The sequence below is a fragment of the Lepisma saccharinum genome, chromosome 14 (assembly GCF_977018435.1).
Source record: "Lepisma saccharinum chromosome 14, izLepSacc3.1, whole genome shotgun sequence".
In the NCBI taxonomy this organism is placed as follows: Eukaryota; Metazoa; Arthropoda; class Insecta; order Zygentoma; family Lepismatidae; genus Lepisma; species Lepisma saccharinum.
In genome coordinates, this window is record NC_139242.1 from 74,960,314 (window position 1) to 74,984,154 (window position 23,841).

General features: G+C 36.7%; 1 protein-coding gene across 1 annotated transcript in view; it reads left to right on the forward strand.

The window, feature by feature from the left end:
* The first annotated feature begins 4,604 nt into the window (after window positions 1-4,604).
* LOC145999029 (uncharacterized) overlaps window positions 4,605-23,841 on the forward strand; it is a 52,569-nt gene continuing 33,332 nt past the window's right edge. Inside the window, exons 1-4 of the mRNA XM_083135930.1 lie at window positions 4,605-4,736; window positions 13,076-13,349; window positions 16,855-16,987; window positions 18,611-18,978. Of these exons, the coding sequence (XP_082992056.1) occupies window positions 4,711-4,736; window positions 13,076-13,349; window positions 16,855-16,987; window positions 18,611-18,978 (801 nt within the window). The 5' untranslated portion in view covers window positions 4,605-4,710. The remainder of the gene's footprint in view (window positions 4,737-13,075; window positions 13,350-16,854; window positions 16,988-18,610; window positions 18,979-23,841) is intronic.

The following is a 23,841-nucleotide window of genomic DNA, read 5'->3' on the forward strand; positions in this document are numbered from 1 at the left end:
GCATAGCGTGACTTTTTCAAAAGTGTTACCGGCCATCAGAGGTAATCATCTCCACCCTACCACCCCCCCCCCCAAACATGCCTTTGATCTGTTTTTTTTTCTTCTTTCTTTCAATCTGCTCAATGATTTATTTAGCCACAATCACATCTAGGAAGAACTACCACTCATGAGAGAGTTACCGCGAAAATCCAGTGAATAGTAGTCGAGCCTTGTCAACCATCTCTGTTTCTTTGCAAAGAGGTGGAAAGGGAAAGAAGAACCACACATTCGGGTCAGTTTGACGTTTATGCGTTGAGCAAACGACAGCATTCCCCTTCTCCAGCATTGGGAGGAAGTCCAGATGTACGTACTACTGTTGCCAACTTAGTTTTTTGGAGCAAGGTTTGTCCAAATCACGAATCGCATCAAGTACTTATATTTTCGTCTATTCCTAAACGGTCTCAGTTGTAGTTAAATCCAGCTTTGGCTTTGCAGTGTAACTCTTGTTGCTTCAGAGAAATAGTATCCACATTTTAGGTGGGATTTAGCTCTTTTCTGGAAATCCAATGTGACAACACTTGCTGATCCGGTAGGCTGAACCAGCAACAGGGCCCATAAACAGGCATACGAATAACCCCCTAGCACACTTGCCTCAAAGTCTTTCCCCGCTATTCCCTTGCATTGGCGGGTGCCCTTTCCTCTTGTTGCCTCTTGAGGGTAGCGGAACAGCCTGTCCTCTTCGCTTTTGTCGGCTGCAGAAAAAATGTCCTCTGCAATATACACTCAACTGCAACGCTGTCGGTTAACTTATTTAACAATGTTGTTATTTTATTGAGAAAGAAACTTTTTAATTTCTTTACAGTTTTCTGTTACCTGCGGTAACACTGGTTGCATGCACACCATGCCTCTGCTGTATTGTAAACCGTGAAACTGTAGTTAGCAATACAAATATTTATGCAACAGTAAGTTTCAGGACCGTGCCCATGATTTGATTGAGGGGGAGGGAATCCGAAATACTGTTCCATTGATTGAATTAAGTTATTTTACATTGCTCTTCTGCCACTTTGGTAAATCGCGATGATGAAGATGAGTGATAATACAATGAAATTGATTAAGGGACACTGACACTCACAACAGAACAGCTGTGCCCAAGCTGGGATTCAAACCTCAAACTGTTTGAGTCGTATTGTGCTGTGGTAACCACTCTGCAACTGTGGGCAGCGAAATCATCGAAATGCTGTTGTAGTATTGCATCTAGACAGGCCCGTAGCTAGAGGGGGCAACTGCCCCCCCTAAGACAATGCTTTGCCCCCCCCCCTGTGAAAAATATAGAACACGTTCCTATCAGGAATTCTCACTATTCTTTACAATTATATCCTATATTGCTCTAGGAACTTAACAAATACACTTATGGATTTGGTGATTTATTAAGGAAGGTGTGTTGGATTCCATAATGTCGTTCCAGAATTGGAAAAAAAAAAATCCTTTCCAGATCCAGATTTCGGAAAATGATTTCACGATTTTCAGTATCTAGAGATTCTGAGTGGTCCTGCATTATTAAAGGTGCGTAATGTGTTTGGATATGTTTTCTTCAATGTATTTCTGTGGAATTTGAACTGCTCAATTTTTTGTTTCCCACATCTACCTGTTGGTAATAGTGATGGATGTGGAAGAGAAAGAGAGTGAATATTTGATTTTTTGTTACTTAACATTGCTTTTCTGCCACTTCTAGTTAATTGTGACAATGAGAATGAGTGATGGTATGAAATTGATGAAGGGACACTCACAAGCAACACTTATGCCCAGGCTGGGCTTTGCGCAGGAACTCCTGTCCTAGTAATGCATTGTGTAACCGCCCCACTACCAGGTCAGCTAGTCAAAAGATTTCGGATAGCTTACTGGGTCAAATAACAAACATTACAAAAATGTCATAGTGTTTCACATTTATTATTTCTGTTAGAAAGCAATAAAAATTGTGGTGTGATATGTGTTACACTAGGCATCTTTTGGAGTGTAAATAGAAAAGACACTAAGAAAGTTTTGCAATACACCTTTAATTTTCGCAGTCTTTCAAAATACTTTCTACCACACACTATACACTTCTTCATCCTTTGAAACCAGTCATCGAACCAACTGGTTTCCTCAGGGACCTGGGCACTCTCATCATCCCACGCCCTTAGAAGGTCCTCTCTGTTGGAGACCTACTCCTTTAATCTGTTATTGACGCGAGGGAACAGTGCAAAATCACATGGAGCGAGGTCTGCACCATTGGGAGGATGCTCCAGCACCTTCAGCACAGCATGTGACAAATACTCTGTGCAAATTTTGGAGCGGTGGGTAGGAGTGTTGTCATTGTGGAGAAACTAAGTGTCTGACCATGAGAGAGCTTGAATTACTCTGGGCAGGCACTCCTCGGGGTACTACTTCGCGGTGACTGTCTTCTGTGTTTCCAGCACCCCCTGCGCCACATCCCCTGAATGTGTCTTCATGGCACAGTGCTATATGCACGGTGAACTATACCTTTATCTTTTATTTATAACAATTATTCCACAAAACATTCTATCAACTCTTCTCCTGTGGAGTGGATCCTCCTAACTTAAGCCATTCTCTGACTAGCAGGAATCAGTATCAGCATAAAAAAAAACAACTGATATTTGGGGTGTGAACGTTTCTGCTCAGTGGTGGCGATAAGCGAGACCTCACACTGCGAGGATGGAGTAAGGTGAATGAGGCCCCTTTTTATAGTTGGTTTCATTCCACAGCCACATATTTCTCAAAATGTAAAGAGAATATAAAATTTCTTTCTATGCAACTTAGTTGCATAATGATGACACCTTAATCCAAGAAGTCATTAATCAATCAAGGGGTTCCTATTTGTTTGTTGGGTGCCAAAGAAATGTGTTTCAAAAATAAAACAATACAATTCATACAATATTTTCCAAAATGGTTAGCGTAACCAGTAAGCCAACATTGTCTGTAGTCATAGGCGCCGACTCCATGGGGCTTGGGGGGGCTCGAGTCCCCCCAATGTTAATGATGTGGGGGCAGAGCACCCCAAATAATTTTGCTTAAGGAGATCTAATGTATTATTTTGCTTCTCTTGTAAAGTTTACTCTGAATTGTGCCACATGAACTTAACTAAATACATATTTAAAATGTTCTACACCATCAACTTTGGGGGGCTCAGACCACTAAACCATCAACTTTGGGAGGGCTATGACCAGAAACAGCAAAACATATGACTTATTACTATACATACTAAGTATGTAAGTATGAGTATTGTTAAAACTTTTACTCAAAGAGTTTCAAAAGAAGATGTGCATGAACTAGGGTAGTGGATGGGATGTTCGGGCTTCAAATGGCTCTCATATGACATTCAGAACGAGATCATTGATATATTAGGGAGATCTGGTTTGCGCTCCGTGGTAGCAGATATTAAAAGTCGGGAATATTTTGCTATTATGGTTGATGAAACTTGTGTCATATCCATCCATGGACAATTAATATTCTGCATTCGAACTGTGAATAACAATGTTGAAATTTTTGAGGAATTCATGGGCTTTTATGAGACTCCGAACACTGAGGCCAAAACTTAAAAAAGGGATAGAGTGAGTAATTCATTAATTTATTTCAGTGATCAAAGCCCCCCCAACAATTTTGACAAGTCGGCGCCCCTGTCTGTAGTGATGTAAGAGACTCCCTTTTGAAGCAAATGGGATCCATGGTAGACTGAAGGACCCATGTTTTAATGTACAAAAAACGTATTACAAATTTTTACAGTATTCATCAAAGTGTAGATAATATGTAATCATTATTATTTAATTGATTTGATTTATCTTGCATAATAACACAACACATTAGTGTTTTTGAATTATCATCAGATTCCTTTATGCGTAAATACCTGGCATTCTGGAAACTGCAGGAAATAAATATGAAGCACGATTTATAAAGGGCTCCCTTAACCAGTTCTGAGGGAGTCCCAAAACTGTTGATATGTATTAATCGCCAATTAACATTATCGACCTGCAATGTAAGTGCTTCATATTCAATTTTCAGTAGCGGCACATTTACATTTCAAGTTGATAGTGTCCCAATTAGCCTGTTTATATTAAATTTTATTCTCGATTTTTTTTGTTGTGGTGTGGATTTACTCTAGTACTGTGTTCCACAAATTCACAATATTTTCATGATAATTATATGTTTAGAAAATAATACGTATAAATTAAATTATATCACTCGTCTAAATGTAACAAACATCCAAGATATTTTCGTATCATGACTGCAGTTCCAAAAAAGTCCGAATGTACTGTCCTCAGGGACGTCGGAAATAGGGGGGGGCAAGATAGTATTTTTGCCCCTCCCCCCGGTCACGTCCTGAGAAATGAGACTACATCTATTTCAACTTAGGAACTGTCTACTGCTACGTTTTCTTACTGCTGCGGAGAAAGCGAGACAGCAGATTGGAGACTCGGCCATGTGGAAGAGTCCAGTGAGATTGACGGAATTGGTGCCATAATTGCTCATTTATAGCATCATGGATGATGTTCCCGCGTTTCTCAAGATATATTTAATCTGTGATCTGAGGATTGGGATTCTGTGCTTGCAGATTCTTCCATGGATGTTTCTGTGTTTGCTCGGTGTCCTAAGTGATGTAATCTTAGTGTTTTAAGAATTCTTAGTATTGTTTTCTCCTGTGTTTTTTTTAAATTTAATGATCTGTATACTGTCAACATGGTGAACCACAAAGGAAGAGGAAGGTGAGTTTTCGCTTAACACCGCAGTACACGTGCTCCATTCGTAAATGTAATTACACGCGCGGGCGACGTCACACTCACTGACATTTAATAACAAGTAGTACAGTTATTTTTCAGCAACAATAGTTGGTAAAACTATCAAAGCCGGGAAATGTCTGGGTAAGACTGCAGAATATGGGCTGCTTAGAAGGAATGTGGTTCCTAATTTTTTGGTAAGGTATTGAAGTAAGTAATCGAATAAAGTAAGTTGTAAAGTGCGGAAATTTTTTTTTATTTGAAAAAAAATGAAAAATAATGTCCATGCTAGACGGTTTGCATAGCGGAGAAACAATCGAAAAAGCGACATTGTTTATCACGTTCCTGCATGAAAATAAAGAAAAGGGTAAGGAAATCCAAATCAATAATGTATTATAACAAAACATAACCGAAATTTTAATGAAGGGAAGGCTACCTGTGCAGTCCCAAACCATTTTTACGGAATCATCTCGAATGCTGCGAAATGACAGATGATAGTATGTCTATGCGAAAGGTCTAGCTTATCGCACAACACTTGAGCACACGTGAAAAAGCTTGTTAATTTAATGCCGGGTGCCTCCGTTGTCACATAAGACTATGTTGGTTATGTATTTATGCTAATGAAACCTAACCTAACAGACCTAGAGTGCGCGTCAAATCTCCTGCATATGGCGATAGCCAATAGCAGCGCACTGCAGCGGTGCCATGTCGAAATCTCACATGGAATAGAGACAGCGTGATTGAGCGAAACGCATTGTCAAGGAGAGCACGGCAACGCCGCACGTCTGTGATTCGCTGGTGCTGTTCAGCAGTTCAAGGTCATATGCAGGAGATTTGACGCGCACTCTAACGGTCTCACTGCAGAACATGGGCTGCTGTTTTCCTCTGAATACACAAACAAAATTTATATTTACACAAAGTACGTACCGTTAGGGTAAGACTGCAGAATATGGGCTGCTTAGAAGGAATGTGGTTCCTAATTTTTTGGTAAGGTATTGAAGTAAGTAATCGAATAAAGTAAGTTGTAAAGTGCGGAAATTTTTTTTTATTTGAAAAAAAATGAAAAATAATGTCCATGCTAGACGGTTTGCATAGCGGAGAAACAATCGAAAAAGCGACATTGTTTATCACGTTCCTGCATGAAAATAAAGAAAAGGGTAAGGAAATCCAAATCAATAATGTATTATAACAAAACATAACCGAAATTTTAATGAAGGGAAGGCTACCTGTGCAGTTCCAAACCATTTTTACGGAATCATCTCGAATGCTGCGAAATGACAGATGATAGTATGTCTATGCGAAAGGTCTAGCTTATCGCACAACACTTGAGCACACGTGAAAAAGCTTGTTAATTTAATGCCGGGTGCCTCTGTTGTCACATAAGACTATGTTGGTTATGTATTTATGCTAATGAAACCTAACCTAACAGACCTAACGGTCTCACTGCAGAACATGGGCTGCTGTTTTCCTCTGAATACACAAACAAAATTTATATTTACACAAAGTACGTACCTTGTGCTTCGATTTTCCGGTGTTCCTTTTCGGATTACTATTATATTATTCAGCGTAAAAAATGTTTTTCCTGGTACTAAAAGCAATGCATTTGTCAATTCGTTCGCGTCCATATTCTTTAACAACTGTTGCCATCATTTGTTTCGGGGTCTTTCTATCCGCACAACAGTTTGGCCACCTTGTGTTCCGACGTCATATTCTTTACAGACTTTTTCATTTCTTTTGACGAGGAATGCCTACAAGGTTAGGTTAGGTCTGTTAGGTTAGGTTTCGTTAACATAAATACAAAACCAACATAGTCTTATGGGACAACGGAGGCACCCGGCATAAAATTAACAAGCTTTTTCACGTGTGCTCAAGTGTTGTGCGGTTTCGGGGTCTTCCTATCCGCACAACAGTTTGACCACTTTGTGTTCCGAAGTCATATTCTTTACAGACAGTTTCATTTCTTTTGACGAGGAATGCCTACAAGGTTAGGTTAGGTCGGTAAGACTGCAGAATATGGGCTGCTTAGAAGGAATGTGGTTCCTAATTTTTTGGTAAAGTATTGAAGTAAGTAATCGAATAAAGTAAGTTGTAAAGTGCGGAAATTTTTTTTTATTTGAAAAAAAATGAAAAATACATGTCCATGCTAGACGGTTTGCATAGCGGAGAAACAATCGAAACAAATGAGGGCAACAGTTGTTAAAGAATATGGACGCGAACGAATTGACAAATGCATTGCTTTTAGTACCAGGAAAAACATTTTTTACGCTGAATAATATAATAGTAATCCGAAAAGGAACACCGGAAAATCGAAGCAGAAGGTACGTACTTTGTGTAAATATAAATTTTGTTTGTGTATTCAGAGGAAAACAGCAGCCCATGTTCTGCAGTGAGACCAATGTCTGTAACTCATTTATTCTGTAATATTTGACATTCGTACTTACCTATTCTGCATTGCGAAAGATTCTTTAATAAGGGATTTCGCTTTTTTTTTTTAACGAAATTAGTATCTATTGTCGACATATCGAGTAATTATTGTTCGTTATTTTCTCGCTTCCTGAACACCCAAAATGGCGGGCAAATCTTGACTAGCGTTGTGTTTCAAACGGCAAAGCAGTGATTCAAACAACTTAACAGAAAAATTCGCGCATAGCCCTGAAAACCATTACTGCATAGCCCCAAAAACCATTCGGGATAGTATGACCATCCACGAATAGCCCCCAAAACCAATCCTGCATAGCCCCAAAAAACATTCTGGATCGTATAACCATCCACAAATAGCCCCAAAACCCATTCACGATAGCCCCACGCACCATCACGGTAAGGTTAGGTTGCTTTAGGTTTTTGCAATATATTGAAGAAACTGTGTTTGTAAACACTTACCGGGGATTACGTCATCAGATGCTCGCAACATCCGGTTCAAGTACATGGATGGAAATGCAGGCAACAGCTTTCATGCATCGGACGGACATTATTATAGAAAAATACATGATTTAGCAGCCAAATACATTGAAAAATGCAAGAAAACACTTCTACGACCTTCCGAAATTACACAGAAACTCAATTCCATAAGTACTTTCTCCTGTAAATTTGAAGAAATCAGTTTCCTGGCTTTGATAGTTTTACCCAATATTTTACTTTCTCATTTTACACACCACTGAACATTTGTCTAAACAGATGGGTACCCTTGACCTTCTGTGCCCCCTAGAGAAAGTGAAATATATTACATGGTTTATGAAGATATTGTTGTTTATGAACGTTTTCAGTTGATTTTAGGGCATGAGTTTACAATACCGGACCACTCACCAATTTCTATGAAATTTAGCATACTCACTAATTGAGACCTAATCATGAATCTGCTGCATCTAATAATTGGCGGTCAGCATGGACGTCCGCATGATTTTTTCCAGGGAGGGGCAAGGAAGGTATTTTTTTTCCAGGGGGAGGCAAACGAAGGCAAATTTTCCCCAAAAATAGTGTTGTTCCCTAAAAACAATGCTTAAATTTGAATTTATGGTGTTCGTGCAATAAATAACACATTATTGTGGCTAAAATGAAATTATATGTATGAAATACATATTTTTTGGTTGACTTTCATTTTCCAGGGGGGCCGCGGCCCCCCCTTCCGGACGCCCATGGCGGTCGAGCATGGCAATCGTAAAATAACATGAAGAAGTTGTAGAATAACCTTGTTAAATACCACGATGATTCTCCATACAAAGCAATTGAGAACAATGTTTCTTTCGCAATTCGCTACAACCTTTCTTGTCGCACAACAGTTTTCGTACCTTGTGTTCTGACGTCACACGAGGAATTCCTACGAGGTTAAGTTAGGTACCATTAGCATAAATACAGTGAAACATTATTATTTACACTAAGAGAACTAAACACACTAAAATTGAAAAGTTTTCTGCCTTGAAGTCAGAACACAAGGTTGGTCAAGTATTGTGCGATAAGTGAGACCCAATTCATTATGCTGTCTCCAGCGTTGCCACACTGGTGCGTTCTCAGTTACATTGTCTTCAGCATCTAAGAATGGCAGGGTAAAAATTTACTATCCTTCGGACACCTCTAATTTTTTCGTTTCATCAATTTTTGACATTCGTACTTACGTATCTGCTTCGCGGAACATTCCTGAAGGTGTATCAACGTTGTTTTGATTAAATTTGAACTATGTTTCCTAGCCTAACAGAACTAACCTAACCACGTGCCAATGGTTCGTGAGGCTAGCACCAATGTTTCGTAGGGCTAGCGCCAATGGTTCGCAATTATTTCCAATTTCTAGATCCTGATACTAACACGACACCAAATTTTAACTATGTTTCCTAACCTAACAGAACTAACCTATCTACGCGCCAATGGTTCGTGTGGCTAGCTATTCTCAGTCTGAGAATTAATTTTCAACGAACAACATGAATTTCTGCTATGAAACATTCCCACATCACACAAAACACTTTCCCGATGTTCGACAATGCTACAGGAACTTATTACGGTAAGTAGTTTCTTCTGTAAAAATAAATAAATGTGTCCGAAGGATAGTAAACTAGTACCGAATGGCGGGACAGACGAGGAATGCCTACTAGGTTAGGTTCCATTGGCAAAAATACAATGAAAAATTATTATTTAGTTTGATTAGGTAAATTTGCCAATGGTGTATTGCATGCTGATTTCTTCATGTTGGGAAAATGGCATCTTCTGTAGAGCTGCTGTTGTTACGGTAGGGTTACGTTACGTTAGGAAAATATAGTTTATTTCGTTTTTCTCTACATTTCCATATTTGACCGCCAATTATTACATGCAGATTCGTGATTGGGAGGTCTCAATTAGTGAGTAGGTGAAATTTCATAGAAATAGGAGAGTGGTCCGATATTGTAAACTTGTTCCATTTTTGTTATTCCTTTTTCTCGCTTCCAAACACACAATATGGCGGGCAGAGGTTGACTAATGTTGTAGGTATGCAGCGTTTCCAACCTTCTTCACCGAAAAATACCTGCTATCGTGTTAGTCACGTGTCCAAATTGTACATTATGCACGGATAGCCCCACGAACCATTTCCGATAAGGTTAGGTTTGGTTAGGTTAGGCAAGCATAGTTAAAAAAAGGGGGTTGGAAATACTGACAGAGGGTTACGTCATCAAACGTATACAGCATCCTGTTCACGTAGCGAAAGCAATGGCACTTGTGCGTCGGTGAGATATTTCTCTTGAAAAATACATGATTTCCCGGTGAAATAGATTCCACGATGATAGAAAATACGTTCGACGAACGTTGGAAACCTTAGAGAAACTCATTTCTGTAAGTAGTTCCTTCTGTAAAAATGAAGAAATGTGTCTCCGATATAATGAGTTGTTACCGATAGTTGTTTTCGGCATGTTCTTTCGCTATTTTAGTGTACACACAAAAAATTTTTGCTAACAAAAAGCTGCGAAAGTTCTCCGAAATTACAGGTTTTAACTTAAGTGCATCATTCTTTGGAATGATATCTCCGTTATTTGTGCTTTCCTAATGCTAGAATCACTTTTACATTACGTAAAACATTGAAATGGGTCGATTAAACAAAAATTTGACTTAATTCTCGTGAGGGCACAGTGGGTAAAAGGCCCCTAGCAATACATGTCCATGGTCCATGACATGACATGGAAAATGTCTCTGATGCAATATAGCATTGTCTGTATTCTTTCTTTCCGTTCTGTTGACTTGACATCAGAAATGTCATCAAAACGTAACACACAAGATAAATCTAAACCGATTCACTCCAGACGAATGTTGAAACAAATCAATTCTAGCACCATCTGCACTCCACAAATGAAGTATAGCAGTCAGCTCAGGAGAAGATCCCCAAACGAGGGGTGAAGAAGTGCAGAGGCACACTGGAAGATTGGTCTCTTTGCAGATTTTTGAGGTAGCAGGAAGTCTTCCACTGTGCACAATGTTCTTGTGGAAGTGTGTGTGTGTTTTTTAGTTTTTTCGTGGTTTTCATGGTGGTGTAAGAGTTATGACAGGTGAAAGGAGGAAAAGTGCTACTGTGCATAGTGAAGCGCGTGAAATTGTCAGCAAAGTAATTGATTTCTGCGATCGTGAAATGAAGAAAAGCAATATTTGGTGCCAATTACACTTGTAATATGACTCTTGATAATTTTGATTTGAATGTCATCAGGAATTCAATTTGTGATATGTACATAACTAAAAAAAAGTGTGGCCACCTGTCGTAAACTTTTGTCTGTCATACAACAAAAAAATTAATTTCCCGTGGAAGTAGGATTCTTTGCGTCGTTTAATGAGAAAAAGCTGGCAAAATATTTGCTTTCATGTACCAGAAAGAAAATTAAAAACTGAAACAACCAAATTATAATTGCAGTCAATGAGAGAATTCCAATGACCATAAGTATTTCCCAAGCTGTTGCATCAATTAAAATTTTTAAATAAAAAAAGTTAACTTATTGAGGTTCATATTTTTGCAGACAACCAATTAGTCATTTGTGTCTGTGTGCTCGTGTGTGTGTGTTGGCAAAGGTAGAATCAACCACCTGCCATGGCAAAATATCAAGGGGCGTGTGAAAAAAATGGGTCGATTAGTTATTACAGAGAATAAAATCAAGCGAGAAAATCTTTATTTTGATGCTACATTATTTTTCGCGTGCTAACCCTCTGCATCCATCGCATCACTTGTGTAACTCCATCTAAATGAGTCAAAGCAACTAACAGTGTTGCTAGATATAGCTATGCCACCTGGTGGTGGTTACGCAGAGCCACTTCTAAGGACATGTATATTCACAACACACATCAGGTGACTAAATAATACCCAATTTCCAAATTTTAATATCACTGTTTCAAAATTTTAAAAAAATCAATCCTGTAACTTATAGGTATACATGCATACATATACATACATAAGGAATTACAGTTTTTGTGCTGAAGTTGAACCAAATGTTCACCCATGGATTGCGCAGGTGTCTTGTAAATCGTCTTTTGACTTAATTGCAAATTTCCTCGCAGTTTGATCAAATTATTACTTGTAAAAGTGCTTGCACAGGTACCGATATTTTGGCAGAATTGTTATCAGCCCCAACACTGACATGGATTTTGAACATGCACTTCAAAATCAGAATTTGTGTTTGTTGCATCTGCAATGTAAATACAATGCGATAGAAACAAAAGACCCGACAGTAAAATATGGTACATCCCAGGATGCGAGATCATTGAAAACATACTTGTATATATATTTATTATGTTATTACATATAAATAATCACTAAATATTTAAATATATTTATTTATAAAGTAGCAAACTAATAAATTACAACATAGTTGAAATGGTTTTATTATGTATAAGTTCTTTTTTTAGTTTTTGCTTTCTATTAATATATATCAGTGAGCTTTTATACCGTGCAGTGGATGTCTGTACTTGTTATTGTGGGAAAAGTATTGAGACACACACATTTGTCATTGAAATGTGTACATTATGCTATGCGAATTTCCGACACAGAAATAAACAAGGCTAGACTTTGACCTTCAACTCAACAGAAGCGTATATTGTGCAATATTCCAGCCATTTGGTGTTCACAAAGTTTGGTGATTGTTCTGTCGAATGCCGAGCAATACAGATGTGTGTTAGAATGTTAACAAAGGAGCAATGGGTGTTTTTGGTTGAACACTTGTTTCGTGCAGGTGACAAGTATACAGAACATGTGAAACAGTTATTCATTGAACAGTTTCCAGATACTGTTGCTCCCCATACGTTAACATTCATACTTATCCTCTGCTTTCATACTTTTCTTTTATTTCCATAGCAGTTTTATTGCTATCCTAAGTGCAGCTTTGTGTGAAGTTTTTATTTTCTGTTTATTTTTGCCTCCTGTAGTCATGCATATATTATCTATACACTATAGATAATATTATGTACACTATATAGCCAAAAGCCACCCTGTGCTCCGAATGAACTTTAAATCGAACATCTTTGGGAAGAGCTAGAATGTTAGTTGCATGCGACCCACTCAACCAACAAACATACGTCTGCTATTCACCATGCTACAAGAAGAGTGGAAACAAATTTCGCGAGCAGTTTACCAGAACTTAGTGTCGAGCCTATCCTGAAGGGTAAATGCTCTAATAACAGCAAAGGAAGGTTGGACATCTTAGTAACAATACTGCTGGTGCCTTTGGAACTGCCCGGTGACTTTCAGCTAATGGCAAGGGTTAGGTGGTAGTGTAATAGATGGATTACTATAATTATTATTAAGTCTTCCAATGCATGTAATGTTATTTTCACTGTATTAGCTAATTGGTTCAATTGATGCTATTATTGTGTAACATTAATTTATCTTTTCTCAGGGGACAAGGAAGAAATTTTCCGGGCCAATGGGCGCAAGGAAGAACTTATCAAGGACAATGGAACAAATCTTCAAATTACAGAGTGCAGAAAACAGGGAAATGGGACCATTCTTCAAATTACAGAGTGCAGAAAACCGTAGAAAATGATGCCAGGTTCAAAATTATCCAGCATAAACGTGAGAAAATTAAAGACGCCAGAGACAGGCTTGCAGAAATAGCAAAACAAACAGATGCAAGGTTCAAGCTCAATAACTTACACACAAGAAATAATCAGGTAAGTAGGGATCAGACCTGTAATCCTTGATTATGAAGTAACTGCAGTACCACTATGCCATTAAAGATGTCTGATGGCTTCATGGTCAAAAGGCACACCCCAATTCTGCACTACAATCATGCTCATATACGATATTGATCTGCACATATGATAACACCACCATCAGCAAAATGCATTCCACAGCAAGATCACTTTTTGATGGAAACATGCTTTCCAATAAATTTCCTATTCTTGTATAATTGAATTGAATTGTTGTTTTAGGTCCACTTTATGCACACATAGGCTAATCGGGACTGGACCTACAGTTTTAAGTAGAATCCCAACCACTGTGCCTTCGCTGACTATCGAACGTGGGACCACTTGAGTACAAGGTGACGAAGTTACCACTATGCCATCGGGGAGGCCTATTATTCTATTCTTGTATAAGTTGTATCTTACCAAAGCAATAGCATTTTATCATTAACAATGCAAATAATAATACATAACCCCACATTCATGTACCACACACATGGAACAGTCTTGACAAATAGAATCACATAAAACAATTCATACTTTACTGTTTATATCTCCACAGGCTAAAGCAATGGGAAAACTTTCTTATAAAACACAATATTTGTAATCCATGAAATGTTCCAGTTCTAGGGTGTACAGATGCGGGTGGTTTGATTTAAATCACCGTAAATAAATCTATATTTAGAAAAATGGATGTGGGTGTGTATATTTGTTTGTTCCGGCATAACTCTCGAATGCCTGGAGCAATTTCAACCAAACTTGGTACACATATCACTGGCAATCTGGAAATTAATCCTGTGGGGGTAATACACCCCTAGGGTTGGGGTGGGAAGGGGTGACATGTAAAAATAATCTAGAACCACCGATATTAAACTCTGCACAAACACATCCGTGACTATGCAATCCGCACAATGGGTTGTCTAACATTCAGGCTGTGTTGCGAATGGAATCCATAGTTTTCGTGACACTCCCAATGCGGTTCAACTCCCAAGTTCATCACCTATCAGCATGGGGGGTGAGAGGGGGTGAAAAATAAAATGCCACAAATGACCTAGATTAGTGTCGAATGCATAGTTTTTGTAGTCGCTAAGCTAATTGGTGACATTCACGATCACATTTAAAATTAGTTACATTTTACACTAAAGTTAGAATTCATTATTTTCCTGTCTAATACAAGATTGGGATAAATAAATACCTGGGCAATGCCAGGTAATCAACTAGTAGTTTATAGAATAATGTACATAAGGATTTTGTAGATATCAGAAACACTTTTGGTGAAAGTACATGACTCTTGTAATCATTTAATGGTGATTATTAGGTTCTAAGATAGGAAAATAAAATATGTACTGATGGTGTGAAGCTTATACGAAGGAAATGTAAACACAGGATTTCTCTTGATGTAAAATTCAATAGTTTTATGTGCAAACATAGTAAACATTTTGTGTAGAAAAATATACAAGATACTAATCATGTTAAACCATAAATAATCTCAATAGCTATCAGTAAACTGTAAATAAACATTGCAGCTGATATTTTTTGAACTATGATTCAAAAAATCTCCAAAATTCAGGTGCAAAGACTATTAAAATATTTAAGTTAATATTTTAGGTTACAATTATAGAGTACATCCAGAATGTTTTAGTTTCACTGGAAGAAAAGTTACTGAAATTATTATTAGTTTCATTAACAAACTCAACAAACATTTCAATAGTAGTTACGGGATCAGAAACAGAAAAATGTATGTTTACGTATATTTTTTATTTGCTTTAATCAAATTGTTCAAATATTTTACAGGACCATTTGCTAGAAAGAAGCCTTTCTATAAAAAATCATGATTTTTATACACCCTGGTACAGAGGGTCACCACCACACCATATTTTACCACGTTTTATGCAGATGGGTTCAAATCGTCGTCACTTTGAGGCACATGGGTTTTTTTACATTCTGTATGTTTCATTTTCATGGCAAAATTTTATGTCATCCTGTAGTATTGTATTGCCTGGAAGACGTTCAAAAGTTGGGGAAATATTTTTTTTTTTTTTTGCCAGGATTGGAAACTGAAACACATTTCAATTTTCCCTCCCTATTTCTTTTTTTTGGGGGGGGGGTGGGCTGGCTATATTGCATGAAAATAATTTTTTTGAATTTTTGTAATTTATTTACCAACATTATTGAATAAACTTGTTTTGTTTGAACATGCAAAGTTTAACTCACAATTTGGGGAACTTTGTTTGGAAAATGAGTGGTAACCCTCTCTTATGCACTGATTTGCTTAATGTATTCCAAATTCTGGAATCTCTGAACCAGCACCTTATAGTGCATTGCATCTTACATCAGCTTGTATTACTGTGCAGAAGTCCCCAAACTCCATGGGCAACGAAGCAGCCGATGCAGATGATGTTCTGGTCCACCTTCCACCAGATGGAACTTTCAATGTAGCAGAAAGAATTGCTTAGAGAAGAAATGTGGAACAAGTTTCAAGACATGCATCGGTGCCTGGTGATTCTTGGACAGACATTTACTACTTTATTGTATTCATCGTGTACATCATTTTTGACCACAAACTTTCATATCATTACTGTTTGTTTTAATCTTCCTATTTTCTTCCTGGATTTTGGATAAAGGTATTCACCTTTTATCATGTGGTGAGAACAGTCAAACGTGCTGATACACCCAATAAATTTTTAGCTCACAAGATTGGAAAATCCAAATTTATTTAAACATGTTTCAATTTGGCAGGAGGAAAATTCTAATTTCTAGCAGCCAAATAATCAAATATTCTGTGGTCATACCAAATGTCATTGGGTTTATTATTTCTAAGTGACTGTACGTGATCTAGTGATTCACGTGTTTACATTGTTTTTAAAATTGTAATTTACCATTGGGAGGAGAGGATATATTTTGCAATGTCTGAAAAGCATTATCCAAATATATAAAATATATACAGTGAAACCTTCATTTTACCAGAGGACAAAGCTCCCCCTCGTGGTGGAGCGGTTTGCCATGCTACGATGCCAGGGGTCCCGGGTTCGAATCCCAACCTGGGCATGGATGTTTGTGAGTGTCCATTCATCATATCACTCATCCTATCTTTGCAAATTAGCCAAAACCAGCACAAAAAGTGAAGTAAAATAAAGTGCAAATTAGCCAAAACCAGCACAAAAAGTGAAGTAAAATAAAGCAAAGCAAACCAGAGGACCAAGGTGAATAAAAAATTGAAATGTAGAAGAAAAAAATATTGTATAACACTTTGCTATGTTGAAACTGTGAAGATTGGACGTATATTGAGGGAAAATGTAAAATCAATGTTTCACAGTGTAATGTGTAGTAAAATATTTGAAAAGAACATGTCCGTAAATGGTATGATTAAGGATGTGTGCAATTGTTTTTGCCAAAACGAGAGTGAACCATGAATAGGACATAGATAAAGACTTGTATGCTCTGTTGAAACTGTCCTCTTGTGTTATTTCCATTAGTTCTTCTTTCATTCCAGACCAAACCACCACTAAAACAAATCACGAAGGGAAATGTCACCGTGCGAAGGACGAAGAACGGGGAACTGAGCATAACGACTAAGAACACACACTACAAGGATGTTAACACGTGTGACAAAGAAATACAAGCTGGTAAGTGGTATCAATTTCAGCAAGATTGTGATGGTCTTAAGTGAAAAAACATCCCCCCCCCCATTGTCGGTGCAACAAATATGATTTTAGAATCTTTATTCACTCCCCGTTAGGATCAAGAGAGGTCCATGAGTGCACTTTAGACTATTTGTAAATATTATTACAAACATATATATTTGATATTAATTTTCTTCTCATATAAATATGCATGGTATAAATTTGTGATATTTACAGGATTCCCACCAATCTGAAAAATGTGGAAAAGTTATGGAAATATTATTATTACTACTTTTTGCCAGAATTGGAAACTCAAAAGATATTTGAACTAACATCCATACTTTTATCAATTCCCACTGATACTGGTGCCTGGAAATTGTAACAATTGTTCAGAATATTTATAAATATTAGGTAGATGAGTTGTATTCCACTACAATTGTAAGCACCAGTTTACCAGAGTTTGCTATAAAATATTCAACAAACACGTCAGGATATTAAATTACTTATGTAATTTCGAAATAGATTTTTTCCCACACAACATCGGTGCAAATTGAATGGAAAGTTCAAATTTTGCATAATTTCAGGAATAATTAAACTGTAAAAACGTTCCATGGCTTTTTGGCAGACCCAAAGAAAGACCAAAGCACCAGAAAAATATTGGTAAATGAGATTCTATGATATTTTCTGTCATTGATACCACTGGTATTTAATTAGCCTGTTAGGTAAAGTTCTAAGGCATATATAGGGGGGATGAGGGTATAGGGTTTTATACATTCTATTGATCTTGGCCATGTTAGAGATGATGTGATCAGCACCATGCTCCACCTCCCAGGTACCCATTTCATTGAGGCTAGGTGAACCCCAGAGCCACTTTATGCAAGGACACTGTCAGAAAAATTCCCACCTTGGATCACCCACCCTAGGAATCACATGGCAGTCAGATGCTCTACTAACTATACCACCACAGCTCCAAATTAGTCTGTGAGGGAGTCCAGAATTGTGCAGTTTTGTTACTATTTTTATTCTGTTTTTTTTTGTTAAATAAATTTCTCTCTAAGTAAGACCCATCTGGCTACATTTAAAAATCACGATGTGAACAAATTAGTCATGTTCTTCACAGAAAATTTTACATTTAATCCTGAACAGGTAGAGGAGCGGGATCTGTGAATTTTTTTTTTATTAGTATAAGTTTAAATCTCATAGCAGTACATACTTGATATGCAGATGTGAGGTATATTCTTTTGTGGTGTTGATATGAATACCATGAGTTCATGTACATATTTATAACGACACAAGGACAACACCTTAGACATAACTTCTTAATTTTTTTTATATTCATTCTGCTGCTTTAAAGGAAGATCAATTACAATGTTCACAGCAAAGTGTGTTCTGACTTTTGGCCTATGTGTGTTATTCTGACCCTCTATATTTTGAATCAGTATTCTTCTTTTGAGTATCAATAAATAAATTAATGGATGAGCAGTTTTATCATTGTCAGCACATCCTTGAATCAATGCAGTTGAGTACACAGTACAGACACCTACAGTGATAAACGTCACATGACATGCTAGTTAACCTGTTTTCATGTTTGTAGAAATTTCTATTGAATACTGGATTTTCTTCCAGGTGCAATGGAAAATTTCACTGTTCATCCATCCTACCTTTGTCAAAATGTACCTGTTCAGTCAACAATGGAAAATTTCACTATCTGTTCATCCTACCCTTGTCCAAATGTACCTGTTCAGTCAAAAATGGAGAATTTCACTGTTCATTCATCCTATGTTTATCCAAATGTACCTATACACACATACGCACCAAATACTAGGGAGAATGGCCCCTACAAGTGGGTTAAGCAGCCAGTACACGAACCTACTGCATCCAGTCCTATTCAGAGAGGGGCTTTGAGGAGACCATTCACTACAAGTCCTATTCAGAGAGGGGCTTTGAGGAGACCATTCAATACAAATTCTATTTCGAAGAGCCCACCTCACCCAGTAAGTATTTTTACATGTTTTTTTTTTTTTTAATTGTCATATCTATGCAGTCAATAGTTTTTCTTGTATGTACGTATTGCTTGCATTCTAGAATTATTTCTCTTGTAGTCTACGGTTATTACAAGCATAAAAACACAGTTTTTCGTTGTGAAAACATGAGAAAACATGCTCCCTTCATCAGACATTTATTTTTAGTTTGACTAAAGATACAGTTATAACAATGGTTAAGAATTTTTTAAATAAAAAAGAGAATCCGTTATACAATAGACGTTGCCAAGAAAATGTTGTTTTCTCTCAACCAGATCTTGAAACTACAAACTTTTTCCCCCAACCTTATATGCTTTTTCTCCCGTTCTGTGTAATTTGGACCTCTGTTATTTCTTTTGTTGCATTCAAAACTTAACCGTTCATCAAGAGCATCTGGTTGAGAGAAAACAACATTTTCTTAATAAAATCGGACAAGCAAAATAAAACTGTCCTCATCCAAATTAAGGACTATAAAGAAAAAATGGAAGAATGTTTCAAATTAAACAATTTCACAGAAAACACTCAAAACCCTTTAACTAAAATAATTGAAAGCAGTATCACGATACCAAGAGAAGTGAAGAAGAAACTCATTGTCAAAAATTCAACCTTGCCAATCGCCTTTGGATTACCAAAATCTCACAAACAGGGAACTCCAATATGGCCCATCATTGCAACTTTCACACATCCTGCGTACAAACTATCTGAATATTTAGTTGAAAGGCTTGCTATAATTAAACAACAAACACCATTCAGTGTTAAAAATGCATATGAAGTGAAACAGAAAGTAAAAAAAATATAGTTTTGAATAAGGAGTATCGTATTGCAAGTTTTGATGTTGAAAATTTATATCCTAGTGTCCCAAGAGAAGGTGCCTCAGATGCATTACACTGATGGCTTATTAAGATGAAGGTTAACCCGGTAGAATAATGGGAAATGGTTCGATGGTTTACTGTATGTGTAAATTACAATTACTTCATATTTGATGGCAAAATCTATCAGCAAAGTAATGGTCTATCAATGGGAAACCCAGTATCCGGAATCATCTCCAGCATTTACCTTCATTACATAGAATCTCAGATTGTTCATCAGATAGGTGCGGATATCATACACCAAATCAGATATGTAGATGATGTGCTAATTATTGCTAAAAATGAGAACATCATCATGGACGTATTTAAATTGTTAAATGAATCACATCCTCACATAAAATTCACTTGTGAACTCATGAATATCAATGTAATTTCTTTTCTTGATCTGAAAATTAAGGCAACTGACACAACAATTCAAACATTAGTCTATAAGAAAAGACTAGCAGGGGAAAAATACATCCATACCAATTCAGAACATTCTCGTAAAGCAATGGGTAACATATTTTTAATTTTTTTCCTGAGAGCACAAAGACTAAGTTCTAATAATAAGGATATCAAAAATGAGGAAGAAAGGCTTTTCATTTTGCAAAATAAAATTACTTTCACACTAACAGAATAAATCAAATAAAAAAAAAACTCTCAAGAAAACTAAAGGAGAAGAGAAACATGGACAAAGATGAGAAATCTGTTAATTAGAAATTTGTTTGCATTCCATTCCACAAGGGATTCTCACATAAAATTGCAATTTTTTTTAGAAGATTTACTTTCAAAATTGTTTTTAGATCACCAAGAAGTTTGGAACGTACATTTAATGAATACAGAATGAGAAAATCTCTACCAGATGGAAATTACAGGAATATATAATATAAGTTGTTCATGTTCAAAGGATTATGTAGGGCAAACAGCAAGGAAAATGGCAATAAGATGGCACGACCACGATTTAGACATTATAAATCTAATCCCAAGAACAGTTTTGTCAGCTCACATCATGGAAGAGAAGCATTTGAATAAAAAGAGAAGGGTTATAAAAATAGTAACTGGAAACATAGATATGAATGTCTGGGAAGCTTTGTTCATTGCAGAAGAACACTGTAATAAATTAAATAATGAAAATGGTAACATAGACCCACTATGGAGTTTTCTTTTTCGTAAGTGGAGTAAGCCACCTTCTTTGAAATTTAATGTAACAGAAAACATCAAGAAACTCTGTGAAAGCAATGGTGATTTTGAATTGCATGATGATATTTGGAATTCATAATATTTTTTTAATAAAAAAATGTGATCAAGAATTTTTATCTGAAATTAAAATAAAACAGACTGCTTGTTTTTCGCAGTTTCTTGCTATATTACAACAATGTAACATTGACAACATCCATTGTATAACGGATTCTCTTTTTTATTTAAAGAATTGTTAACCATTGTTTTAACTGTATCTTTAGTCAAACTAAAAATAAATGTCTGATGAAGGGAGCATGTGTTCTCCTGAAACATCACAACGAAAAACTGTGTTTTTATGCTTGTAATAACCGTAGACTACAAGAGAAATAAAAATTATGCAATCAATTTGATTTAAAAAATATTGCACTTAACCATCTGAAGCATGCAATTTTCCTGCCTGTTTTCTTGCTTTTGTCAAATCCTGACCCTTCTGTAACAATAACAGCCAAGGTACAGTGTGTCTGTGTGTGAAAATTGTGCTTCAGGATCACAGAAGCTGGTTAGTCCCTTTTGTAGTCTGATATGAGAAAATCTCTCCCACATTTACTTTTCAAATGCAGCGGTACTTAACCAAAATGCACAATTTTCGGTAATGTTGTTCCAGTTTTGTGGCAAAAATGGATTTTGTGTTTGGCCAAGGCTTTTTAAATATTGTAACTACCTGTATGGGAATTAATGAACATCTCAATATTACAGTGGAACCTCAAGTTTACGTTTTTCAGGGGACCAAGCTGACAAAGCTTAAAATGTGGGAATATGTAAAATTTTATAACATTTTGCTTTGTTGGGACAATCAAGATTGAATGTCTAATGTGGAAAAATATAAAATTGAGGAACGTAAAATTGGGGTTCCACTGTATTTGTAATGTTGTGTGTGGATTTTACAAGAAAGTTGTCATATTTGACTAATATACAGTGTGTGTCTGCACGTGCAAAACCTGCCAGCTTATTAACTAGAAAAGTGAGTACCATATTTACGCATGTATAATGTGCACCCTGGTTTTTGATGGGTAAAAGTTACAAATAATTATATCTCGTATATAATGCACAGTAGAATCCAGTTTCAAGAAATGGCTTTCTTAGTTGTAGGTCGTAAAGCTGTTGCTATGCTGATCAAGAGTGAATGACATCATACCTATTCTGTGAGTCATCTGTTGCTATGTGGACCAAGAGGAAAATATCTTCTTGTGTAAACAATGTCTCCAACCCATGCCACCTCCCCCCTCTCCCTCCATTGTGTTTAGCATACCAAAGCTTTCACTTTTTAACTACTTTATTTATTTTGTAATAGTAGAAAGTGAGATCAAAATTACGTTATGGATTTGCAGTGCTCAGGAAGTTATTTTCTATTATTTCTCGCCCAACAAATACTGCTGATATGCATTCCATGTGACGGAAGGTGCATGCTCGAATTCCGCCATAGTTGCACAGCTTATCTTGGTGTTGCAGAACATTACATTACAAAGAGTGAAAAATCGTGTGAAATGGACTTCAAACTTTTATGCGTGGTTTTGCTCATTCCTTCTTTACTTTTTCTAAAAGAACTTCAAAATATAAACTTTTTCAGTGACTAATGTAACATTTATACGAGCCACTCAGAAACTTCAGGATTTAAGCTTTACAACGATATATAACATGATAGGGTTCCGTAAGGATGAAAAATCAATGCAAGTCTCCAAAATCATGAATGACCCTGTATGGTTTTATGTTGGCTGTCTGAATTATTTCGTGCATAATACGCACCACAGTTTTTGGAAGCAAATTTTTTTTAAAAAAAATTGCGCATTTTACTGGATATAAAAACTAAATATGCTGACCAAGGCAGAAATTTATTTTATTATAAAACATAACTAAACGCAACGTTTCAACCTTCTAGCAAGGTCTTCTTCAGACAAATGTAACCAGGTACACAACAGGACGATATATATACACAAAAATACTCCCCTCCAGACTATTAGAAAGTAGTTCTGGAACAATCTAGCAGGTGGCTTTCCCTTGTCAACTGTACTTTCACCTGAAAGAGAATGTCGCTGGACTCTTTATCTCATGTCTCATGCTCTATTTCCTTCATTCTTCTTCTTTCTCTCCTCTTTCTCTTTTGTCATTTCCACTCTTTCTAACACCTTCTTCCATTCTTTGTTTAACTTCAGTCCCCCATTCCAGTTCATTGTGTTCTTCAATTTTCTCACTAGTATTCTCTTCTCCCTTCCTATCTGCTTAGCCTCATCCCGCTATATGTCATGTCCTGTTTCTCTCATGTGTTTATATATCGCATTTCTCTCTCTCTCTTAAGTTGTACATCATCCCTATGTTGTTTCAACCTGTCTTTCAGCCTCTTTTTTGTTTCTCCTATGTACACACTCTGACATTCTTTACATTTCACTTCGTATATAATCCCTTCCTCTTCTGTTTTTCTTTTTCTTGTTTGCATTCTTCGCTAGTCTTAAGAAGATGCTTCTCCCTCCCTTCCTGTAAGTTTTAATGCCCGCTTTTCTAAGCACTTTGCATATCTTTTCTGTGGTTTCCCCATACTCCTTATTCCAAACCTCCTTTCTTTTTCTTTCTCTTCCAATTCTCCCCTGCCACTTTTCTTCCTTCTTCTCTTTATGTCCAGTCTATCCTCCTTCTCATAGCCATTCTTTTCCAGCTGTTTCCATAGGCAATTTATTTTGCCTTCTTTTTCACATTCTTTCATGCATATTTTCTTGATTCTGTCCTCCATATTCTTTATAAAATTTCTTTTTGTCAC